The sequence below is a fragment of the Eublepharis macularius genome, chromosome 12, assembly GCF_028583425.1.
Source record: "Eublepharis macularius isolate TG4126 chromosome 12, MPM_Emac_v1.0, whole genome shotgun sequence".
Lineage (NCBI taxonomy): Eukaryota > Metazoa > Chordata > Lepidosauria > Squamata > Eublepharidae > Eublepharis > Eublepharis macularius.
Genome location: NC_072801.1, coordinates 19,345,327 through 19,366,808, shown reverse-complemented (window position 1 = coordinate 19,366,808; position 21,482 = coordinate 19,345,327). Strand labels below are relative to the sequence as shown.

Genomic DNA, 21,482 nt, shown 5'->3' with positions numbered 1-21,482 from the left:
TTCTTCTTAGGAAAAAAAATAGTGGATTGCACCCCTGGTTCAGGGCCTTGCGTGTAAGGATACACAATGGTCCTGCATACCACTACATTCATTTCAACAGAGGAAACATCTGCAAGTGCAAAGACAGACACATGGGGGATTGCTCCACCCTTGTTGTGAACAAAGCTGCCTGGGCAGGTGAAGGTGCCCAGTGAAGGTACAGGTGCAGGTGAAGGTGTAGTCATTGGGATGCCTGTGCCCCCAGCACATTGCTAGACTAGAGCATTTGGCCTTTAAAAACTTCAGGCTGCATGCAGATGCCGTGAACCTCAGCTTTGCTGCTACCAGATGATGAAGATTTCATTGCCACTGAAAAGGCAGAAGTACGCGCACTACCAATGGATCTTCAACATGTGGAATTTTTGGCACACTTTCCTCCATCATCCCTTTGCAGTCATCATTTTCTGTGCTTTTTTTCTTGCTGTGCCACCAGAGGGCTTAAATTTTTTTAAAGCTCTCGAAAAGCTCTTTGGTGGCACAGCGGGGGAAAACAAAGGAAATGAGGGCAAGATCTTTGCAGGGCACGAAAATGTGCAGCATTCCTTCCATATGGCATCCTTGGACTCTGGTCTTTCCTAAAAGACTAGAGTAAAGCAGGTTTGGGAAAGTGTATCGAGGATGGAGAAAACCTGGAAAGAAGGCAGTTAGCAGCAAGATGTCATTTGGAAGCTCCCCCCAAAAGCAAAGCGCTACAGTCAGAAAGTCCTCCAGCTGGCATGCTCCCTCCTCCCTCCTCTCTTTGTGCGTGACTTTAAAAAATTCAAGACCACCTGGCTTAGGATCTTGGGTTTTATAGGAGACCACAAACTGCACTTGGTCATTTCATCTTCTTGAAAAAATGCAACAAACCATGGCCAGAAGTCTTCCATTTTCTACCTCTGCACAAGGAGAGAATGAAGGAGAGACGGTGAAGGAGTACACGAGCCTGCGTTTTCCCTTCTCATTCTAGTGTGTCCTCTGAATGCAGACACATAGCATGGAAATGGGAGGCATGTGAAGCTTTTCAAAAACAAGTCTGTTTTTAGACCCTTTGGTGGTCTCAGGCAGTAAAAGGCCTCTCCCATCTTCAGTTACTTGAGATCTTTCTCCTGGAGAACTTGGGAATTGCCCTCTGGATGTCCTGTCCAGAGTATCAAACAGAAGGTAGTCATGTGTTGACTTAGCTATCTTTTAATTTTACCATATTGAGCTGTCCTTAAGAAGGCTTCAACAAAGGGTTGGCTTTTGGTTCACCATGTATTGGTAAATAGTTGAACGCCCAAGTTCATTTGGGGTGTACCCAGGCTGTAAGGTAATCAGAGCACCTGCTTAAAGCATGCAACAGTACCAATTCCATGCACCCAAATCCACTCTAAAAGCCAGAATGTGTTGCCTTCACCATGCGTGCGAGAAAGGTTCATGCAAATTAAAGGTTTGGGCTGTCCTCGCAACTCACCTTTTGTGTCTTGGATGTCTTTAAGAACTACAACCGCTTTGCAGAGCGGTGAGTGAACCCAGCAAAATCATCCAATCCTAAACGCTTCTGTACATTTTTTTTCTGACAACACATTGTCTGAGAATGTATATTTATGGAAAATAAAGATCTGTTTATTTGTGTCAAGTAAGGTCAAGTTGAATTTTTAACCATTTGTGTTTTTGTAAAGAACAATCGTCTTTCAGTTTCTGATGTCCTCACAACAGCCCAATGAGGTAAAATAGATGGTGGTTTGTCTGGGGCTGCTAAATTAAGACTTGAACTGAGATATGCCTGATCAGGTAAAAATAACTTACATTTCTTTCCGGTACTGGCATGTATCTAACCATGTGTACACTGCTATTTTCCAGTGTTAATCTTCATTCCAGCAGCCCTTTTTGATCCCCAGAAAGGTCATTCATTGGGTCATGGTATCCGTGCGGAGGAATCACCATGCACATTTGTTGGCTGGAATGAAGAGGGACCAGAGGATGAAATTTAACTCTTTCCTTAGCAGAGCTGTGCTTGCAGAGAGGAGGCAGGAACAGTTTCACTCCCTTGTCCTTCACCCCATCCCCTTCAATCCACATGGCTATTCCTACACATGAGTCCTGTGACCGTGGGAATTATCTTTCCAGGACTCGAGCAAAACTACAAGTGACGCCTTACACAGGTTGGACACTAGTCGGCTTCCCTCAAGTTTTGATGGGAAATGTAGGCGCCCTGGTTTTACAGCTTGGCTCTCCATTACAGCTGCAAGACCAGGATGCCTACATTTCCCATCAAAACTTGAGGGAAGCCGACTAGTGTCCAACCTGTGTAAGACGTCACTTATAGTTTGGCTCTCAGAAGGGGTTGCAGGAATGGAGAGGAATGCTGGAAGATGCAGAGTTCTGTTTATGGAATGATTGGATACTGCCATTTGTCTGTCTTTGGGGGGGGTGGGAGGGTTCTCTTTGACCACTTCCTTACCACAGTCTTGTATCAGCTTTCACCCCTGGCCTGGTCCATGTCCCCAATCCATCCAGTACACCACACTGGAGATCCCCTGTTTGCCACCCCCTTGCCTGACATTTTCAACAAACTGCCGGACTTGAGCACATGTCAGCCTATTACCTTTTCAGCCCATCTAATATAGTGGGCTGTTGACTGCAAAACTGAGGCCCCAATCAACCAGTTGTATGCCACAGATCACTTTCCGCTGCTGGACTCCTAACGTAACTGCTCGAAATGATTTTTCTGTTGCTCAGCAGTTAAGCCCTTTAAGGTCATCAGGTGCCTGATGGCCTCAAGATATGAGATGGTTCAGCTTGTCTGATTGTTGCCAACTGAAAAGAGTCTTGACCCTAACTGTAATTCCCAGTCACCCCTGTAAACCCTTTCTAATAACTAGTGACCTACTGCACTGCAGGCACTTCAGGCAAACCTCTTAACCCAAATATGTCAAATGGGACAGTTTGGAGACAAATTTCACTTGGAGAGGTCATACTCCTTCACCTAAACCAGTCCTACTAGAGTGGAGAGGGTTTGGGGGTGATACGGGGGTTGACTCTGTAGGAATGGCTCTGAAGAATGATTCCATTTGTTCCTTACTGTGCTATCCTAAGCAGAGTTAAAGGCGTAACTCCACTTAGGACTTCCCTATGATTCTCCTTCAGTCATCTATCTATGCACACAATAAAGGGATTTCTCTGCCATGACAGCCCCTGACATGCTAGTTTTTCTGTATGCAGGGGCTGGTTGATAGATCGTATAAAGGAGCATTTGATCATTCGAGCTAGGATTCTGTTCAGACCAATCTGGTGTAGTGGTTAGGGAGGCCCAGGTTCCTATCTTGGCCATGAAACTAACTAGGTGACTTTGGGCCAGTCTCTGTCTCGTAGTCCACCTTACCTAACAAGATTGCTGTGGGCATGAAAAAGGGGAGAGAGCCATGCATGCCACCCTGTGCTATTTGTAGGAAAGAGAAAAATGTATAGATTCTCTGGGAAAGGGGAAATCGCTGCTTAAGCATGCAGTGTCCTCTAGTTGGCTGCTCCATTTACTATTCCCCATTTTGTGCTTCTCCTTCCCTCTTATTTTTTCAACTGTTGGAGCGAATAGTTTCTGGAGTGGAGAAGTATTTACCAGGAAAACTGTGTGAAGGAAAGTGTAATATCTACACCCTCATTGCTTTTTTAAGATGAGAAAAGAACACTGGTAGGTTTAATCACAAATCTCTGATGTGTCATGGGTAGGTTCATAATTGTATCCTGCTCGTGATGGTGGCACATCAAACAGAAGACAAAATATGAGAAGGAACTGGAGCCCTTGACCCCCGCCCCTATATAGTCTCAAACTACTGGAGCCAAATCTTGCTCTTCTACTGCAGACCAACCGGGTTGCTCACCTGAAACTTTCAAAACATATAAGCCATTTCTACCAATGGTCCCTTCCTTAGGCAAGATTTTCCACCACCCATTTCATCTTGGTCTTGTCTGGGATTCTCTGGGATGTTGTGAGTGTGTGTGTATTGAGGGGGAGAGTTGAGAGGGGAGGGCAGGGCATGTGTTGCAAACAGCTTGGCTGGCTTTCTATGCATGTCTCATTGAAAGTTTGTGCTTTGGGGGGAGGGAGTGGCCCGCAGAGCTTCTTCGCAGCTGCTCTAGTATCCTTCGTGGTATTACAAGGGGACAGAGCCAAAGGAAGGCATCAAACAGCCTTTTCTGCAGCCCTGAACAGGAGACTTTAGCTTGTGATGGTGCTTGGATGGAGCTTCTACGCAACCCTCTCGGGGGCTTTCCTTCTCATCCATGCTTTCCCCCACACCAATATCAAAATCAGTCAAGGTGAGTAGAAATTCTGATTATGCCAATGAAAACTGGATGCAGGAACCCCCAGTGCAGTTTGGGATGGGATTTTAGTTATGCTGGGGGGGGGGCAATTTGAACCCAAAATCTCTTTCCTAGTCTTCCCACCCCCAGTAGTTAAACAAACAAGGGTTGGTAATGGATGGCTTAGTAGGAATCAAGCTATGTTTTGAGACAATGCAAACTTTCCCCCCAGCTAATTTGACAACTTGCCCTAAACTTTTGCCAAGGGTGTTTTGTTCAGGCAAAGCATTCGCTCTGCTATCATTATCTGCTTTAATTGCTTCATTGTAAAATGAATGGAAAAGCTAGTGCAAAGGCCACCCGTTTACAAAGGGTGATCATTTATCTCACTTCCAGACAATATTGGTACTGCTAAAACACAGTGGCATAAAAATGTTGATCTATTTGTGCAACCAAATGCTCAAGGAATTCTGTATTACTGAAGTGCCAAACAAATGAGTTATCGGGGCCCCTTTTTCATGCTTTAACTTTCTGAAGTCTGTGGGTGCAATCCAGACTTGGAATGAAATGGGAGGCAAACTGTTCTTTGGGCACGATCCTTCATTTGGTTTTTATATGTTTATTGAAGGGATTGGTATTCTGCTTTGCCTGCATTTGAGGTGACTTATGAGGAAACAAATAAATAAATTTTGAAGTAAAAAAAAACAAAAAAATTCCTGTCAACACAGCCACAGTTAAAACACCCAAAGGCACCTTCCCCTTTCTAATGGCAGATTAAAACCTATTTTTAAAAGTTTTGCAGCCTCTATAAGGTTATTGGCACTTTCTTTGGATAGCGGCACATTCTGATAGTAAAATCCGAAATAGTATTACAACCTTCTAAATCCATTGAAGTCAAGGGGCTTAGGACGTGACTCTGCTTAGGATTGCACTGTTCACTTGGATGCTGGATACCCCTTTTCTAACTAGGCGGGCATCCTGTTTCAATCCTATACACAAAAAATTGTGAAATGATTCAAGGAGTTGCACCATTTCGAATGTCATTAGAATAGGTTTGATGGTGCAGTCCCACGTAGAGTTACTTTAGTCTGCTCCCACTGAATTCAATGGATGTAGACTGCAGTAACTCTGCATAGGATTGCACTGCAAAATTTTCAACATGGTTTTAAACAGCTGCTCTTGCAGAGAGTAAAGATCAAATAGCTCAAAAACTGTATTTTAGGAGTCTTTGTTATGAATAAGTAACAGAAGCCAAACTTCTGCTTAGTATGAGGCATGTTAAGTACCCAGATCCTTTTAATCGCTTATTGCAATATTTATCTATTACATTTTTATCCTGCCTTTCCTCCAAGCTCAGGAGAGCCTATATGGTTTTCCCTACCCTATTTACCCCCACAACACCCCTGCAAGGTAGGTAAGGCTGAGAGTGATTGGGGTAGAATATCAAAAAGAGTCAAGGGATATGAACCTAGGTCTCTTAGATGCTAGATTCATTTAGTTCTCTTTTAAACCCATCTCAAGTCATGGCCATCACAACAACATTCCAATTGTTGGGTGTATGAACAGGAGAATAAAACAGTAATGGGGGTGTTCTCCTGACCCCGAAAGCCTCAGCTCCACGAACTTCAGCAATGACTATATTATATTCCTTTTCCTTTTTCCAAAAGCCCAACCGGGCAGCAAACAAAGCCTGGGCCAGACGTGACCCCTCCAATTATTGTACCCTGTGAGCTAAAAGTCTAATGGCCATTCTTCCGGAGACTGAGCAGAAGCTACCTGTGGAGACTTAATGACGAAGGTGCTAATTAGAGGTTGACCCAAGTCTGACTTTCTTCTATGGCCCATTTAACCTTCGCATTCCTGTAGGTCTCTCCTGTGCACTGAAGCCAATCAAATTCATATAACCTACTGGGATAGAATATCAAAAGGACAAAATGGCTTAAATGGGCTTTGTTCCCCATTTTGCTCTGAATTGGAAGGTGGGGGTCTGGTCCAAATTCTTCCCAAAGAACCCTGCTGGACACCTCAAATCAGTGCCCAAAACTCATTCTCTTAATTCCGGACACAAACGGCAGGAGCACGGCACCCACCTTACTCAACCATATTTGTTAAGTCACCCGCCCCTAGATCCCTTTGCTCTCTCAGGCCAAAGAAAGTAGGAGGGACCCTTTAGTTATTTCCCTGCAAGTGGGGAAGCTGCTGGGAGGCTCATTTTTATTGGGAGAAATGACCTGTGTAGGAAGGATGAAGCACCATTTCCGCACTAGGATGAATCAAATTCAAAGCCACCCCTTCTTTTACAAACGTTGTTTAATTTTAAAATTTTAAATCGTTCTTATTCATGTGCTGTTTTATACAATGTAATCCGCCCTGAGCCTGCCAGTTTGGGAAGGGTGGAATAGAAATTGAAGGTAAATAAGATAAAAAATAAAATAAAGAGGAACCACGCTCATGTGTCTTGCACATTCTTTCTAGTGCGGGCTGAATGTGGTGATGCCAAAAGCAGTGCTAATCCATGGCTGAAGCGATGGCCTGGTGGTGGAGCATCTGCTTTGCTGGCAGATTCCACCTCTAGCGTCTGCAATAAAAAGATCAAGAATTAGGCGGTGTGAAAAACCTCTGCCTGCGATCCTGGAGAGCTGCTGCCAGGAAAAGTAGACAGGACTGACTAATGGTCAAGATAAAGCCACTTCATAGGTTCAGTCCAGTCAAACCACATCCCCTAAGAAGAGCCCCACTGGATTAGACCAAAGGTCCGTGGCGTCTAGCATGGTGTTTCTTTTCTTAGTCATTGTCTTCAGCAGGGGTCATTTCGAGGGGGAACATGCAGGAACGCAGTTCCGGCAGTTCCCCAAAGAGGTGGCCTCACCCACCTGACTCTTGCCCATTTTGGGCCCGTTTCAGCCTGGATTGGGGCCAAAATGGCCCAGATCAGGCCTCTGACGGGTGGTGGATCACTCTCCCACTCAGCAGCGACCCGATCCTGACCATTTTGGGCCCCTTTTCAGCCACTTTCAGCCCCCTTTTGCCATTTTCGGCCCAATTTCAGCCCTGAATGGCCAGGACTGGGTCCAAAACAGCCAGGAGAGGTGATGTCAGAGGGCGTGGTACATGCAAATCAGTTATGCTAATGACACACTTCTAGTGATGGCAAGAGGCATGGCATATGATAATGAGTTATGCTAATGAGTTCCTCCAGCTCTTTTTCTACGAAATGACCCCTGGTCTTCAGTAACTAGTGTTCTCAGAATCTCAGGCCGTTTTCACACAGCCAACATAAATGGTTTTGCCTGCTAGTTGATAGTGCATTAAATAACACATTTCATACAAACCCAGATCGTAGTGGGTTGAATGAGGGATTGTGGCTGTTTTATTTTTACTTTTCAGACAAAGCCGATTGCGCCCCATTATTGATGTGGTGTTGAGCCAACTTTTTTAAAAAACCCTTTCACTCCATTTTCACTCTCCCAAAGCAACTCCCAGTCGCATCAGCTTGCCATTTGAAATTTCCACCTACATTGCGTTTTTGTTTTTGTGGGATTAGCAAATATTAGTAAAGATTATGGATTAATCATAGCAATAATAGTAAGCTAGCAAGAAGCATAAGATGGATTCTTTATGTTTTAAAGTAACTGGTCTCTGTCTTTAGCCACCCCCCCTTCTTCTCCCTAGCTGTACATGGAAATAAAGAATGTCTATCCTTGAAGATAGATAACTGGAAATTCCTGCCAGTATATGAACAGGGCAAAGCTAGAAACAAAGGGAGAATTATAAGTTCCACCCCTTCCCCCTTTTTGGAGAAGAGAGTTTGTGTAGAAAAGTAACCAGTTGTGGAATGAAGGAAGATGCTGCTATGGAGACCAAGAAAGGATGGTACATGATGTTGTCGCGAGACTGAACGGTGGACAATAGTCCAATGTAAAGGTATAAAAGTGATCAGGTGCCTTATTCTGAATGTGGCTTTCGTTTCTCCAAAATGATGTCACAAGCCCTTAAAAGAAGCATGTGCTCCTTTGTTCTGTGGTACATTCTAAGCTCATTTTGTAAGCTGGTACCCTATATTTGCAAATATACTCTGTTACAACAGCCCTTGTCTGTCTCATCTCTCTTTTGCTCAGAAGATTGGAAGGGGCAAAGGGAAAGAGCACTTTTTTGTGCAACATTTTCCTACCAATTCCGCCCCCCTCCCCCTGCTTTTTTTCCTTCCTGGCAAGAACGCCAGGAAAAAAGATGCTGTGGGAAATGACCAAAGCAGCCCACATATGCTTCATGAACAGATCATGACCAAATGCAGGATGCTGTTTGAAAACCCTGCCCCCAAAACACATCCAGCAAATTCAGGGCACTGACAGAGCGCAGCTGCGTCGAAAGAGGAAAGTGAAAGCCCATTTCTGCCTATGATCGCAGAGGGTTCTGTCCTGCCGCATTGGCTCCTAGGAACTGATAGACCAACACACCACATATTTGTCGCATTTCCTTTTAAAGCCATCTAAGGTAATGGCCATCCGGACTTTATTCCAGTTGCTGGTTGTGTGAAGAGGCCCTTGCTCTTTCGACAAGGGAATTCCAGATAAGGCCCCCTTCGGAAACTGAACTTCCTCATGCAGCATGTTGCCTCCCCAAACCATCCAATCCCTGCTTTGAGTGAGATTGACAGGAGGGAAAGGGACAGACTGTTTAAAAGACACGGATGTCTTTTTTGTGCAGTGTGGTTTATCTAATCTGTGATTGTGAAGCTCTTTTATCTTTGTTTCTGCTGGCTCCTACCAGACTTCCTTTCTTGTGCTGCCTGTAATCTGTAGTGTTGAGATGGCACAACATGACAGCTGCTGCTTATTCATTCTGACCACAGTTGTGGGCAGCTCTTGAGATAGGAACGGCTTCCTGACCTTTGTAATCTGCTGGTGCGAGCACTTTCCAAGACTGGTAGCGAGGGAATGGTGCTACCTGCAGCAAATAGTCTAACAGAAAAAGTGCCGGGCTGATATACAACCAGGACCATAGCTAAGGAGAGCGTTGCTGTTCCACTTGGAGCGCAGCTTCACCCTAAGAATTTCCCATCCTCTGTCACCTGTTTATTCCACCCTTACAACAAGGAGCTCAAGGCAGCATACATGGTTCCTGTTTTGGCCTCACAACAACCCTGCAAGGCAGGTTAGGCTGACAGTAAGTACGATCCATGGAGCTTCCGGGCAGCATGAGGGATTGAACCCTGGTCTCCCAGATCCTAGTCCAATGCTCTAAATTTAACAACATTGTTTAGAAAAAAATAAGTCCTCCTTCCCTTCAACCAGAGTCATGATTGTACTTTGATGGCTTCCATTTAAAAACAGAGAACTGTGTTTTAAAATTGGTAGGACTCTGATTTTTAAAAATCCGGCTTTTTCAAAATGGTAATAATCCATTCTCCATCCACCTCCCACTCCACCTCTGCCCAACCTCTGCTCTTCCAGGCACAGAGAACATTTTTCTTTATTCAAATATTTATACCCTGCCTTTCTTGTAGCTCAAGCGCAAGCTATCATATCTTTATGCTTAAGTGATCCTGAAACAGTCTCATATATTTGGACTCTGAGCATGGCAGGGTGCTTAGAAAAAGATAAAGAGGAGGAAACTTTTCAATATTATTATAAGTAAAACCTTCTGACCTGAAGAACCACTACATCTGTTCAAAATTAAAAAGGAATCTGGCAAGACAAAAGACAGAACAGATTCCGGCATAAGCTTTTGTTCTAACAAGTAATAGGTGCTAAAACACACAGAGCCACTTGAGCTTGGGGGCAGAATTTTAGAAGTTTTTGTTGTGCTATGAGCAAACCAATGGTGTTCCATTCATTTCTTGGTAACCCAAATGGAAATCAGGGCCATTTCCACATGGCTTACCTTCCCTTGGAATGACCTGGAACATCGTGCCAAAAACGCAGAAGATCGCGTTTTCTTGCACGAGAAAACGCGATCTGTTTTTGGCGCGATGTTCCAGGTCATTCCAAGGGAAGGCAAGCCATGTGGAAATGGCCCAGGTGGCTCCACTGAACAAGAAAACCTGGCTATGGCCCTGTATGCACCTCTAACGGGTATTTTTATCCCTCCCTCAGCTTTGCCAGAGCCAATTCTATCTTACTCTTGCCCTCTCTTCTGGACCGAATATGAAGGATACTGTTACAGATACTTCCCCATCAACAAAACATGGGCTGAGGCAGATTTATACTGTGCTGAGTTTTCCATTGGTCTCAAATCTGCCAAGCTGGCTTCCATTCACAGGTAAGGGTTGAAAAGCAAGAATCTTTCTGCCAAATCTATTTTTACCACCCCAGCAACCTTCTTGCACACTGCTAGAATTAGGAAAGGAACCGTAAGAGGAAAAGCAAAGTCTTCCTCCAGATGATGTTTGGTGGACATGACCCCCACATGCAAGAAGTAGCCACTAGAATTAAGAGGAGCTAGCCGTGTTAGTCTGTAGTTGCAAAATAGTAAAAAGTCCAGTAGCACCTTTAAGACTAACCAATTTTATTGTAGCGTAAGCTTTCAAGAACCACAGCTCTCTTCATCAGATGCATGCACTAGAATTAAAAATGGCTTTTTTGACTAAAAAGCAGAGAGCAGACTTACAGTGTGACTTGGTATGTGAAATGACGGCACTCTTTGCATTCAAGTTAAAATCTTAACTAGGGTCTCCCTGTCTCCAAAATCACTCAAGTGTTGTAGGCACCAAGTGTCATGGTGTATTATATCAGTTGCTCAGTTACGGTTGCCAGCCTCCAAGAGGGGCCTGGAAATCTAGAATTACAACTGATCTCCCCACTACACAGATCAGTTCCCTTGGAGAAAACGGCTGCTTTGGGGGGTGAACTCTGTGGCCTTTTCCCTGCTGAGGCCCCTCTCCTCCCCAGTTCCTACTTAGCCCAGGCTCCATCCCCAAATCTCCAAGGATTTCCCACCCTGGAGTTGGCAACCCTAGTTGTCCTTCTGGCAAACTGCCTAGTGGCAAGCCAGGTAAGTTATTACCCTAGTCCTCTGGTGGATTTCCCTTTGATTCTACATATTAATTTTTTGCTGTTGTTGGCAGCTGGGAAGAGAATGTATTCGTGTATGACCTGGTAAACAGCCGAGTGCCTGGAATAGCCACGGATATCTGGATGGGGCTGAATGATCTGAGACAGGTAAGCGATGTATCACAAAACCTGTAGGGAGAACCCGGCTGGATCAGAAACCAGAGCCCATCCAGTCCAATAACGGCCAGAGAATTGCTTATGCTCTCTTTCAGCACTTCTTCAATTCTGTATTGAATTTCTGTTGGTTTTAAATCTTGCAGATTTGCATTTATATACTTTTATGGCATTGTTTATTGAAATGTCCTTGAAACTGACTCTACTCATTTAAACTGTGTGATCTGCCTTGAGTTTCAGTGAGAAAGGCAGACTATAAATAATGTAAATAAATAAATCCCATTAGCAAGACAGAAAGGCGATGGCCCTCTTTCATTGTATGTCCCCATAGTAACTGGTATTCAATTTAGTCTCCCTGAAAACATAGAGGGTCCATTTATCTATCCGGGCTAATGGACTGATCTCCTATGAATTTGTTTCACCCATTTCAAAAGCCACTTAAGGGCCAAATAAGATGAGATGCAGGATATTCTATGAATGGAGTTTTTGTTTTTCCTTTCAGATTTTAGGTACATGGGAGGCCCAATTCCAATCAGGACTGTGAGGGTAGACTTAAGCATGCATCATTTCCCTGACTTGAAATATCCCTGCAGACTCATTAAACAGGGCCCCTTCAGGTCAGGAACACAGCATGGGAGAAGGCCTTGTTTTGCAGGTTCTGTCAGAACTGTGCCACTGCATGCCTGATATTTGCCACGGAGAGTGGAACACGATGGTGAGAGTGCCACTCACAGTACGTTACCTGGTTTGGCTCTAAACCTGCAGCCATCACCACACCCTGTGGCAATGAGTTCCATAAGTTAACTCTTGGTTAACTGCCAGGGCTTTTTTTCTGGGAAAAGAGGTGGTGGAACTCAGTGGTGGAACTCGGGACCAGACAATGATGTTACTTTGGGTCAGCTGGAACAAGGGAGGGCGAGTTTTTTAAAGTTTAAATCGCCCTCGGCGAAAATGGTCACATGGCCAGTGGCCCCGCCCCCTGATCTCCAGACAGAGGGGAGTTTAGATTGCCCTCCACATGGAGGGCAAGCTAAACTCCCCTCTGTCTGGAGATCAGGGGGCGGGGCCACTGGCCATGTGACCATTTTCAAGAGGTGCCGGAACTCTGTTCCACCACGTTCCAGCTGAAAAAAGCCCTGTTAATTGCCCTTCTGATGTAAACGCCGTGCTACACAAGCAGGGCCATCCAAATGGTCCTGGAAAAGGAAGGAACCTTTGTAATTGTACTGATTTAGGGGTTTCTGCGTATTTCTGCTTTCAGAGAAGCCAGCTATCCAGACAGCCCAGCTTGCCTTGGCCAAACAATAATCCCTGTCAGCAATAACAGAAGGAGGCAGATTGCAGCAGAATAGCTATATTAATCTGTTGCAGCACAAATAAAAGAGTCCCTTCACGGTCTTGGTCTCTCGCATCTGTGGGACCGCTTCTCCTCCAATGCTTCATCAAAACAGCTTCGCTCATCGGAGCAGGGCCTTCTGCATGTGCCACCCTGCAAATGGGAAAAACCAACAACTGCCAGTACACGTGCTTTCTCTGTGGTGGCCCCATCTTATAGAATGGGCTGCCTGAAAAGGATAGGCAGGCTACTCTCCTGGCTTTCCACAAGCTGCAAAACTGAATGATTCAAGAGGGCTTTTTAAAATAGGGCCATACTGTAATGAAATGGTTCCGAAAGATGCTTTAGTATAGGGACTGTGGACTAAACTACTGTGCATAGTACATACTGTCTATTGCTCTAAGTATGAGCCTACTATGTAACGTCTGCATCATTTAACGTGCTGTGTTTAAATGCTTATGCTCTGTTTCAACTCTTTTAGATTTCTGCAATCTAAATCCACATTGTTTTTGGGTGTCCCATCCTGTTGAGTGTATTGGTTTGCTCTGTGTAATCCACCTTGAGTCCCAGTGAGAAAGGTGGATTTTAAATAACATAAATAAATAAATTCTTGAGAGCATCCGGCTGGATGTAAAAAAAAAGGGGGGGGAGGAGAGTTCAGTCCATGATGGTGCACCTTTTGCAGGATATGTTGCCAGATTAATTAGATTAGGTGGTGCTGATTGGAGCTGGTTTCAGATTGTACCTCGGGGAAAATGGCCATCTGGACAGGGAATGGACTTTCTTCGAGTTCTCTTCCCTGACTGCCAGCCTGATTTAATCACGGCCATTCCTGCTCAGGTGTTACCCAGGTATAATTTCTCTGTGGCTCAAGTTACAAGGCTGAATATCAGTGTTCACAGGTTCACAGAATGAACCCAATGTCTTCATCCTTCGATTTCCCACCTCTTTTGGATAAAGCAGGTGATGGCATCACTTCAGGTCTATTTCCATCCCTAACTCCCCAGTGATCTCTTTTGGCAGGAAAGCAATTTTGAATGGACAGATGGCTCATCCTATGATTATAACTACTGGGATGGCAACCAGCCAGATGACGGGATCCATTCTAAACCAGAGGAAGAAGACTGTGTGCAGATCTGGTACAGATACAGCAGTGGTAGGTGGTGTGTGTGTGTGACCGCCTCTGCTCAAATGGAAACCTTCTTTTCTAAGATTGCCTGTGATGGCCCTGCTTGCTTAGAATTCCATATTGTAAAGAGCTTGGCTTCTGACAAACATGTCTCTGTTCTAGCCAAACAGGTACGGCTATCAGAAGATGAGGTAAAAGCAACAGGGACTATGTGCAATTGCCCTGGGCCCAGAAAAAAAAGCTGAACATTGGCTACCCTCACCGATCCCATTCCACTGTACTGTCTCCTAAATAATGAAAAGCAAAAAAATCTATTTCATCTCTAAAATGTCATAGCTAATCTATTCATGCTTGCAGCCTGCGACTCCTTGGATCCCCAGTCCCAGATAAAATGGACCCATTTCTCTCCCCATTTTTGGTCTCTGGTAAGCAGTCAGACCACCACTCGATTGTTCCTGGATTCAGCTTGTCTGTGGTTGGCTCCCCCAATACCCACCTTTCTCCCCTCCTCCCTGGCCTCAATGATATCCAAGACGTCCAGCCCCCACAGCCCAGAGCAGTCTGCCACTGTGCCCCTACCTTCTGGGGGATCTGCAGTGGGAGGAGGTGTTGTTGTCATGGCAAGCAACCAGCCCGTCATGTTGGCTTCCTTACGAGACAACATAGGCTGGCCTGGTGGCCATGGTGAAACAAGATGGGGATCCCTCAGGCAGAGCACTGCTGGAGCTGATGGAGGCTGAGCCCCAGCTGGAGCAGCTGCGGGTGGGGGTGGTCTCAGGCTCCCAGCGGCAGCAGATGGCAGTCTGGCAGCAGATCCCTGAAGATGATGTGGAGGCCTTTCTTGTAGTGTTTGAATGGACAGCAGAGGCTGCCCAGTGGACCTTAATACTGGGTCAGTACTTCACTGGTGGAGCCCAGCAGCTCTTTGATCCCTTCCAAAACCTCAAGCTGCCAATTACAACACGTTCAGGCCACAATCCTTGCCTGCTACGAACTCACAGAAGAAACTTTTAGACAATGATTTTGAAGTTGGCATTGGAAGCAGGAAGAGGGCCTCCAGTTGGTGCTCAGGGAACTAACTGAACTAGGCATGCATTGGCAGGAGCCTAAGACCCCAGGGAAGTTGGCCCTCGTGGGTGGTGGCCGAGCAGGTGCTCCAGGTTATACCACCCTTGCTCAGAGCCTGAAGGAACTGATGACCATCCTGACTCATGATGCAAAATAAGGGTTAATGCATTCTAGTATTGTTGCTTACTTATTTGCATATAAAAGAATCCCACAATTAAATGAATGTATATAAATGCATATTACAGAGTTCTGTCAGGAAACTAAATCTCATAAATTCCACCTTCCATGCCAAATTGTCGAAGGCTTTCATGGCCGGAGAATGTTAGTTGTTGTAGATTTTCCCGGCTGTATGGCTGTGGTCTTGGCATTGTAGTTCCTGACATTTTGCCAGCAGCTGTGACTGGCATCTTCAGAGGTGTAGCACCGAAAGACAGAGATCTCTCAGTGTCAATGTGAGAAGAAGATGTTAGCAGGTAATTTATATCTACTCAGGAAGGTAGGTTTGGGCTGAGTCATCCTGTAAGTTTCCCAAGGTATGGAATGCTAATGGAGGGAAGCTTCCCTGTATCCTGAGGGGGTTCTTTTGGATATGGATTGGTGGTTGATATGCTAATCTTATCTGCAGGGCTATTGTAAGATGTAGAGTATTTTGTTAGTCTGGTGTTTTTGAGGACTGGAAACCATGCCCTATTCATTCTTAAACTCTCTTCTTTCCTGTTGAAATTGTGCTTATGCTTATGAATTTCAATGGCTTCCCTGTGCAATCTGACAAAGTAGTCACATTGGGAAAACCACGTCTTACATCAAAGATTTAGCACATTTCATCAACAAAATCAGTCCTCTGAAACTCAATCCACAGGACATACTCGTCAGTTTTGATGTTGTATCCCTTTTTACTAAGGTTCCAGTAAAAGACACAATCGCACTTATTAATCAGATTCTTCCACAGGATGTAACAGCCTTATTCTACCATTGTCTGACAACCAGTTACTTCCAATGGGATAACAAATTCTATGAACAGATGGATGGGGTGGCCATGGGAAGCCCTCTCAGCCCGGTTATAGCAAACTTCTACATGGAACATTTTGAAAAAACAGCTTTAGAATCAGCACCCCACAAACCTACAGTCTGGTTCTGGTTTGTGGATGATACCTTTATCATTTGGAGCCATGGTGAGGAAGAATTGATGGAGTTTTTAAACATCCTCAACAATATCCACCCGAACATACAATTCACCATGGAAAAAGAAATCAAGGGTAAACTCCCATTTCTAGATACATTGGTCATCCGCAAAGCAAACTTTCAATTAGGTCACAAGGTCTACAGGAAACCAACCCACACGGATCGGTCCTTACACAAAAACTCCAATCACCACCCTCGACAGAAAAGAGGCATAATAAAAACTTTAGTAGACTGTGCAAGACGGATATGTGAACCGTACTTTCTCAACGAAGAAATTAATCATCTAAACCACGCACTTCAAGCAAATGAAATCAGAAGAGCAATTAAACCAAGGATAAATCAAACAACTAAGGAAAAACAGTCCCACACAGGAAAAGTGTTTTTGCCATATATCAAAGGAATCACTGATCAGATGGGAAAAACTTATGAAAAAGCACAATCTACAAACAATATTCAGACCCACCAGAAAAATACAACATATGCTACGATCAGCAAAAGACAGTAGAGACCCCCTCACCTCTGCAGGAGTATACCGCATGCCCTGCAGCTGTGGACAAGTTTATATCTGGACCACACAGCGTAGCATCCAGACAAGAATAAAAGAACATGAAAGATACTGCAGACTTGGCCAACCTGAAAAATCAGCAGTGGTTGAACATAGCCTAACTCAAACAGTACACAGTATCTTATTCCAGGACACTAAAGTACTGGACAACACATCCAACTACTTTGTCAAATTGCACAGGGAAGCCATTGAAATTCATAAGCATAAGCACAATTTCAACAGGAAAGAAGAGAGTTTAAGAATGAATAGGGCATGGTTTCTAGTCCTGAAAAACACCAGACTAACAAAATACTCTACATCTTACAATAGCCCTGCAGATAAGATTAGCATATCAACCACCAATCCATATCCAAAAGAACCCCCTCAGGATACAGGGAAGCTTCCCCCCACTAGCATGCCACACACTGGGAAACTCTTACAGGATGACTCAGCCCAAACCTACCTTCCTGAGTAGATATAAATTACCTGCTAACATCTTCTCCACACGTTGTCACTGAGAGATCTCTGTCTTTCGGTGCTATACCTCTGAAGATGCCAGTCACAGCTACTGGCGAAATGTCATAAACTACAATGCCAAGACCATGGCCATACAGCCCGAAAAATCTACAACAACTAACTTCCATGCCAAAGTTTCTGTTTTTGGCAGCAGTCAAGGGCAACATTTTCAGAGAGGGATGCTAAAGCCATCAGAGGCTGTATCTGGGCTGAATGCAATTCCTCCATATAAAATAAAAATCCTTGTACATAGAAATAGAGCAAGCCAGGGAGGCCCAATCTTCCACCAGTGGAAGACCCACTTGTGGAAGATGGTTCCTTAGGCTGCAGGGACGTTTCCAACTTTGCAGAGAGGAGTGGTAGGATATAGGCTATAGGGCCATTGATTATGCTGGAAAATCAGCTTCATTGTGTCAGATGCTCTGCCATTGATGTACTTAATTTACATTAGCTTTTCATTAATGTTGTTTAAAACTCTGACTCAATTTTTTAAAAAAAATCCTTTCTTTTTTCTAGCTTTGCGATCATGGAACGATAACAGCTGCCACAGAGAATTCCCATTTGTATGCAAGATTCCCTCCCTGGCTGCTGATTAGCCCTCTCTCAGAATCACAGCAGCCACCAAACTTCTCGACTGTCAGGATGGAGAGAAATTGATGTACCAGACAGCATTTCAACAGTTCCAAATTAAAAAAGAAAAAAATGTGCTTCTGCAGCTGACCAATTTAATTTGAATTCTCTACCTAGCCATACCCAGAGCTATTTGCATTCTGCACAGCTGTGATTAAGCTTCAGGTCCAACCCGAAATCCTACTGTTCTGTTGATTGGGAGGCAGGGGGACTGAATCCTAGTAGAATACTTCTCCCCAGCACATAGCAAATTTTCCAAGGAGACTCCAGACTCCAGAGAACAATCATAATTTGAATTTCCCAGCATACACCACCAGTAAGCCTAGGATTGCCAACCTCCAGGTGGGATCTGGAGATCTCCTGGATTTACATCTGATCTCCAGAGACTACAGAGATCAGATCCCCTGGAGAAAATGGCTGCTTTGAAGGATGGACTCTATCCCACTGAGGTCCCTCACCAAACTGCACCCTTCCCAGGCTCCTCCCACAAATCTCCAGGAATTTCCCAACGAGGAGTCCTAGCATAGATGCGCAAAGAACAGAGCAATCTAAAATAGTATTGACCAAACAGACCTCAGGCTAGGAGCAGACCAAAGAACAGATGAAGATAGAAACCCTTAGTTAAAAGCCTGGATAAGAAGAAATTTTTGACCTGGTTCCTAAAGAAGAGCTTCAAGACTCAAACGGAGAAGTGGCTGTTGTACCTACAACTGATGACAGGGGCACCAAGGCACAGTTGGCCCTGATGAACTAGCAGGGTGAATCTTTTGAGCCATCTTCAGCGACTGATACTTGCCCATCAAACCAATGCTTCCATTTGCCAGCCACAGCAAATAAGCCACTGTCTCTAATACAATCAGGCCATCTTAGACTGGAAATTGTTTAGACAGATAGATAAAGCATGTTGAGAAGTTAGAAGGAGGGCATGGCAGTTACCACTGGCTTAATCTCTTTAAGGTATATCAGCAGGCCACGTGGAAAATTGGGCATCCTGCAGACAGTTGGATCAGCCTCCCCCATTTAGAAAAGAACTGTCTTCATACCAGTCTGGCACAGCACTAAAGCCCAAAAGTTGCTGCTGTTTTTAGGGCTGATTCATAGCCAAGCACATGATTCATAGCCAAGCACTGGGTCTCTTGGCACGCTGAAACTGAAAGGTGACGTGTAAACGGTGAAGTCTTCCTTTTCACACAGAGGTTGGGGCAGAAAGAGTTTAGGTGCTGTGTCAAGAGAAAATCACAGCCTAAATGACTGAGACATGAATGTGGTTGGGTGTGTGGTCACCCGGCGGCAACGCTGCATAAGACTGAGCTGTAAACTCTTGTTTATTAAATATTTATGGAGTTTATTAGTAACACTAAATGCAATATCACTATTTCCCACCATTTTGTCCCTACCCCTTGCCATCCTGAGACTTGTAGCTATGGGCTAAATGCAACTTTAAGTGATTTTTTTTGGTAACTGAAAACAGTAGCCTTGTTAAAGTGAGGGAGAAAAGGGGGTTGTTATAGATATAGCTAGAAATATAGACGTGTTTCTGGATCTGACTCAGTAAGTCATAGATGTTTTTGCATGCAGAAACAAGGCCAGCCCAGCCCCACAAGATGGGAGTTTAGAAACCTAGAACAGAACAACTGTGGAGAGAGGTATGAAAGAGAAGAGTAACACAGTTGTACGGCCTTGTATAGATGAGAAGGGCCATCTAACCCGTATCAATAGATACAGTATGTTGAGGCCCAGGTGCAGAGAGTGTCTGACAATTATAGGAATGTCTAACTTCACAGAACTTGGAGATATAATTCAAGGATGGGTCTATTGGTTGTGGGCCAAAAGATATTCATATGTATGAGAAACTTGTACTCACTAATTTTCCATAGACTTTGTTAAGATAAAATGTAACAAGAATGAACTAACCATTTTTGTATATTTTAAGAAGATATAGATACTTATTTGGTGTTTCAAGTTACAAGATAATTAGTTAGCCAAGAATGTGAGCCCTTTGAAGTGGGACAGTTAGTTATTGTTAGGAGATGGTTTCGAAACCCTATAAATATGAGAAGCTGAACTGATCGGAAGGTTTTTCCTAGAAGGGGCTCCTTGCCTGTGGCCTGGTTATCTTTAGGTAAAATACTTTCTTGGGCCGAATCCACACTTCCCTACCTTCCGGTTTTCCTGTGCATTTATTGCACTGGATTCTATCCCGCAATGTCCCAGGCTGTGCTCACATTCCCTTTCTTACTGAGTCAGCGTTGCACTATGCTTTGTTCACATCCCTGGGAGAAAAGTGGGATAAGGGGCGGGTCTAGATCTGCCGTCGCTGATGACAACATGATGGGTTTTTTTAATTTAATGAGAGATTTCCCCTATATCAATTTTCCGCTGTATTGCAAAGACATTCATAGACAACTGAGACCGAAGTAGCATTTTCTGTTAGTCAGAGAGCCCCAGGAGAGCACAATGGGTCACTGAAAAAGACTGCGGACATTGGTGGGACACAGGTGTTAACATGGCCAATTACAACAGACTACCGCTCAACTACATTTATAGGATAGCGATTTTTCGCTATACTGATCATTTTAAATTAAAAAAAAAACCACCTGGAAAGTGTCACCCTTTGCAGCCACAGTCCGCTTATTGGAAATTACCTAAGCTGTCCTTCGGCAGTAAAACATTATTCACTGTAATAAAAATGACACACACACCCCTTGATGCCTCCACAGGCTTTTTACAATGCCACTTCCCAAACTGCTTGGGAATTGAAGTGGGATTGCGCAATAGCGCTAGGAAAGCACCCTTTAAAAAAAAAAAAACTGGACGGGGGTGTGGGCATGCCTCGGACAGAGTTGGGACCACAAGAAGTGCTTGGCAAAGAGGGATGGTGTTCCGGAAAGGCAAGAAACAAAGCAGTGGGGGTGGTTGAGAGGGGGCTGTCTCTTTGTGAACCGCTTCTATTTGTTCAGATCCATGGTGAGAACTGCGCAAGAGAAGCGTTGGAAAGCATGACAAACTCATCCGAGGCACAGTGCAACAGATGCGAAAGAATGGCGGGATTGAGGTGAGAGTATGTGAACAGCCCTCTGAGAAGCGCATAAATGGCGTGAAAATAGCAGCAAACTTGAGACGTGTGGATTTGGCCTTGGTCTCGTAATAGCTGTCCTTTAAAGATTTATGTAGTTATAAAGGATGATATGATGTTCTGTTGACTGAGCTCACATAAAGGATGCTGAATAACCATGTTTTAATAATAAAAGCTTAGGATGGAAACACAGATTCTGTAATTGTATTGCTTGTTTGCGCCTAGTAATGAACCTAAAACATTATTTGTGGTGTACCTCTTGCCAGGAGTTAAACGGTTTTAATATAAGAAAGCTAACCAGACTCTGAGGGCTGCTTAAGGGCCCTTCTTAAGTATCTGAATCAGGCCTGGCCAGAGTCATCCAGAACTGGGTGCTTTCCTGACTCCAAACTTCTGCACATTTACTGGGAATTAATTAAATGCCAGTCTCTTCAGGAATTGCAATTTTAGTGTGCATGTGAGTGTTCTCTTACTGGAAACAATATTTTAAAATAATTAAGTTAACTGCATGAGATCTGTCTATCTGGAGC

The 21,482-nt window shown here is 44.3% G+C and overlaps 1 protein-coding gene across 1 annotated transcript; it reads left to right on the top strand.

The window, feature by feature from the left end:
• Positions 1 to 4,208: 4,208 nt before the first annotated feature.
• CLEC19A (C-type lectin domain containing 19A) lies at positions 4,209 to 21,144 on the top strand. The gene is made up of 5 exons (XM_054994620.1): positions 4,209 to 4,320; positions 10,401 to 10,566; positions 11,372 to 11,465; positions 13,831 to 13,963; positions 17,763 to 21,144. Exons 1-5 carry the CDS (start codon positions 4,230 to 4,232, stop codon positions 17,840 to 17,842), a joined length of 564 nt encoding a protein of 187 aa, XP_054850595.1. The 5' UTR covers positions 4,209 to 4,229; the 3' UTR covers positions 17,843 to 21,144.
• Positions 21,145 to 21,482: the final 338 nt, after the last annotated feature.

Excerpts from the sequence above, each read along its gene's own strand:
- CLEC19A (XM_054994620.1), top strand. The coding sequence starts at position 4,230 with ATGGTGCTTGGATGGAGCTTCTACGCAACCCTCTCGGGGGCTTTCCTT. Across the intron at positions 10,567-11,371 it reads AAGCTGGCTTCCATTCACAG|CTGGGAAGAGAATGTATTCG; the intron begins GTAAGGGTTGAA and ends TGTTGTTGGCAG. Across the intron at positions 11,466-13,830 it reads GGCTGAATGATCTGAGACAG|GAAAGCAATTTTGAATGGAC; the intron begins GTAAGCGATGTA and ends CTCTTTTGGCAG.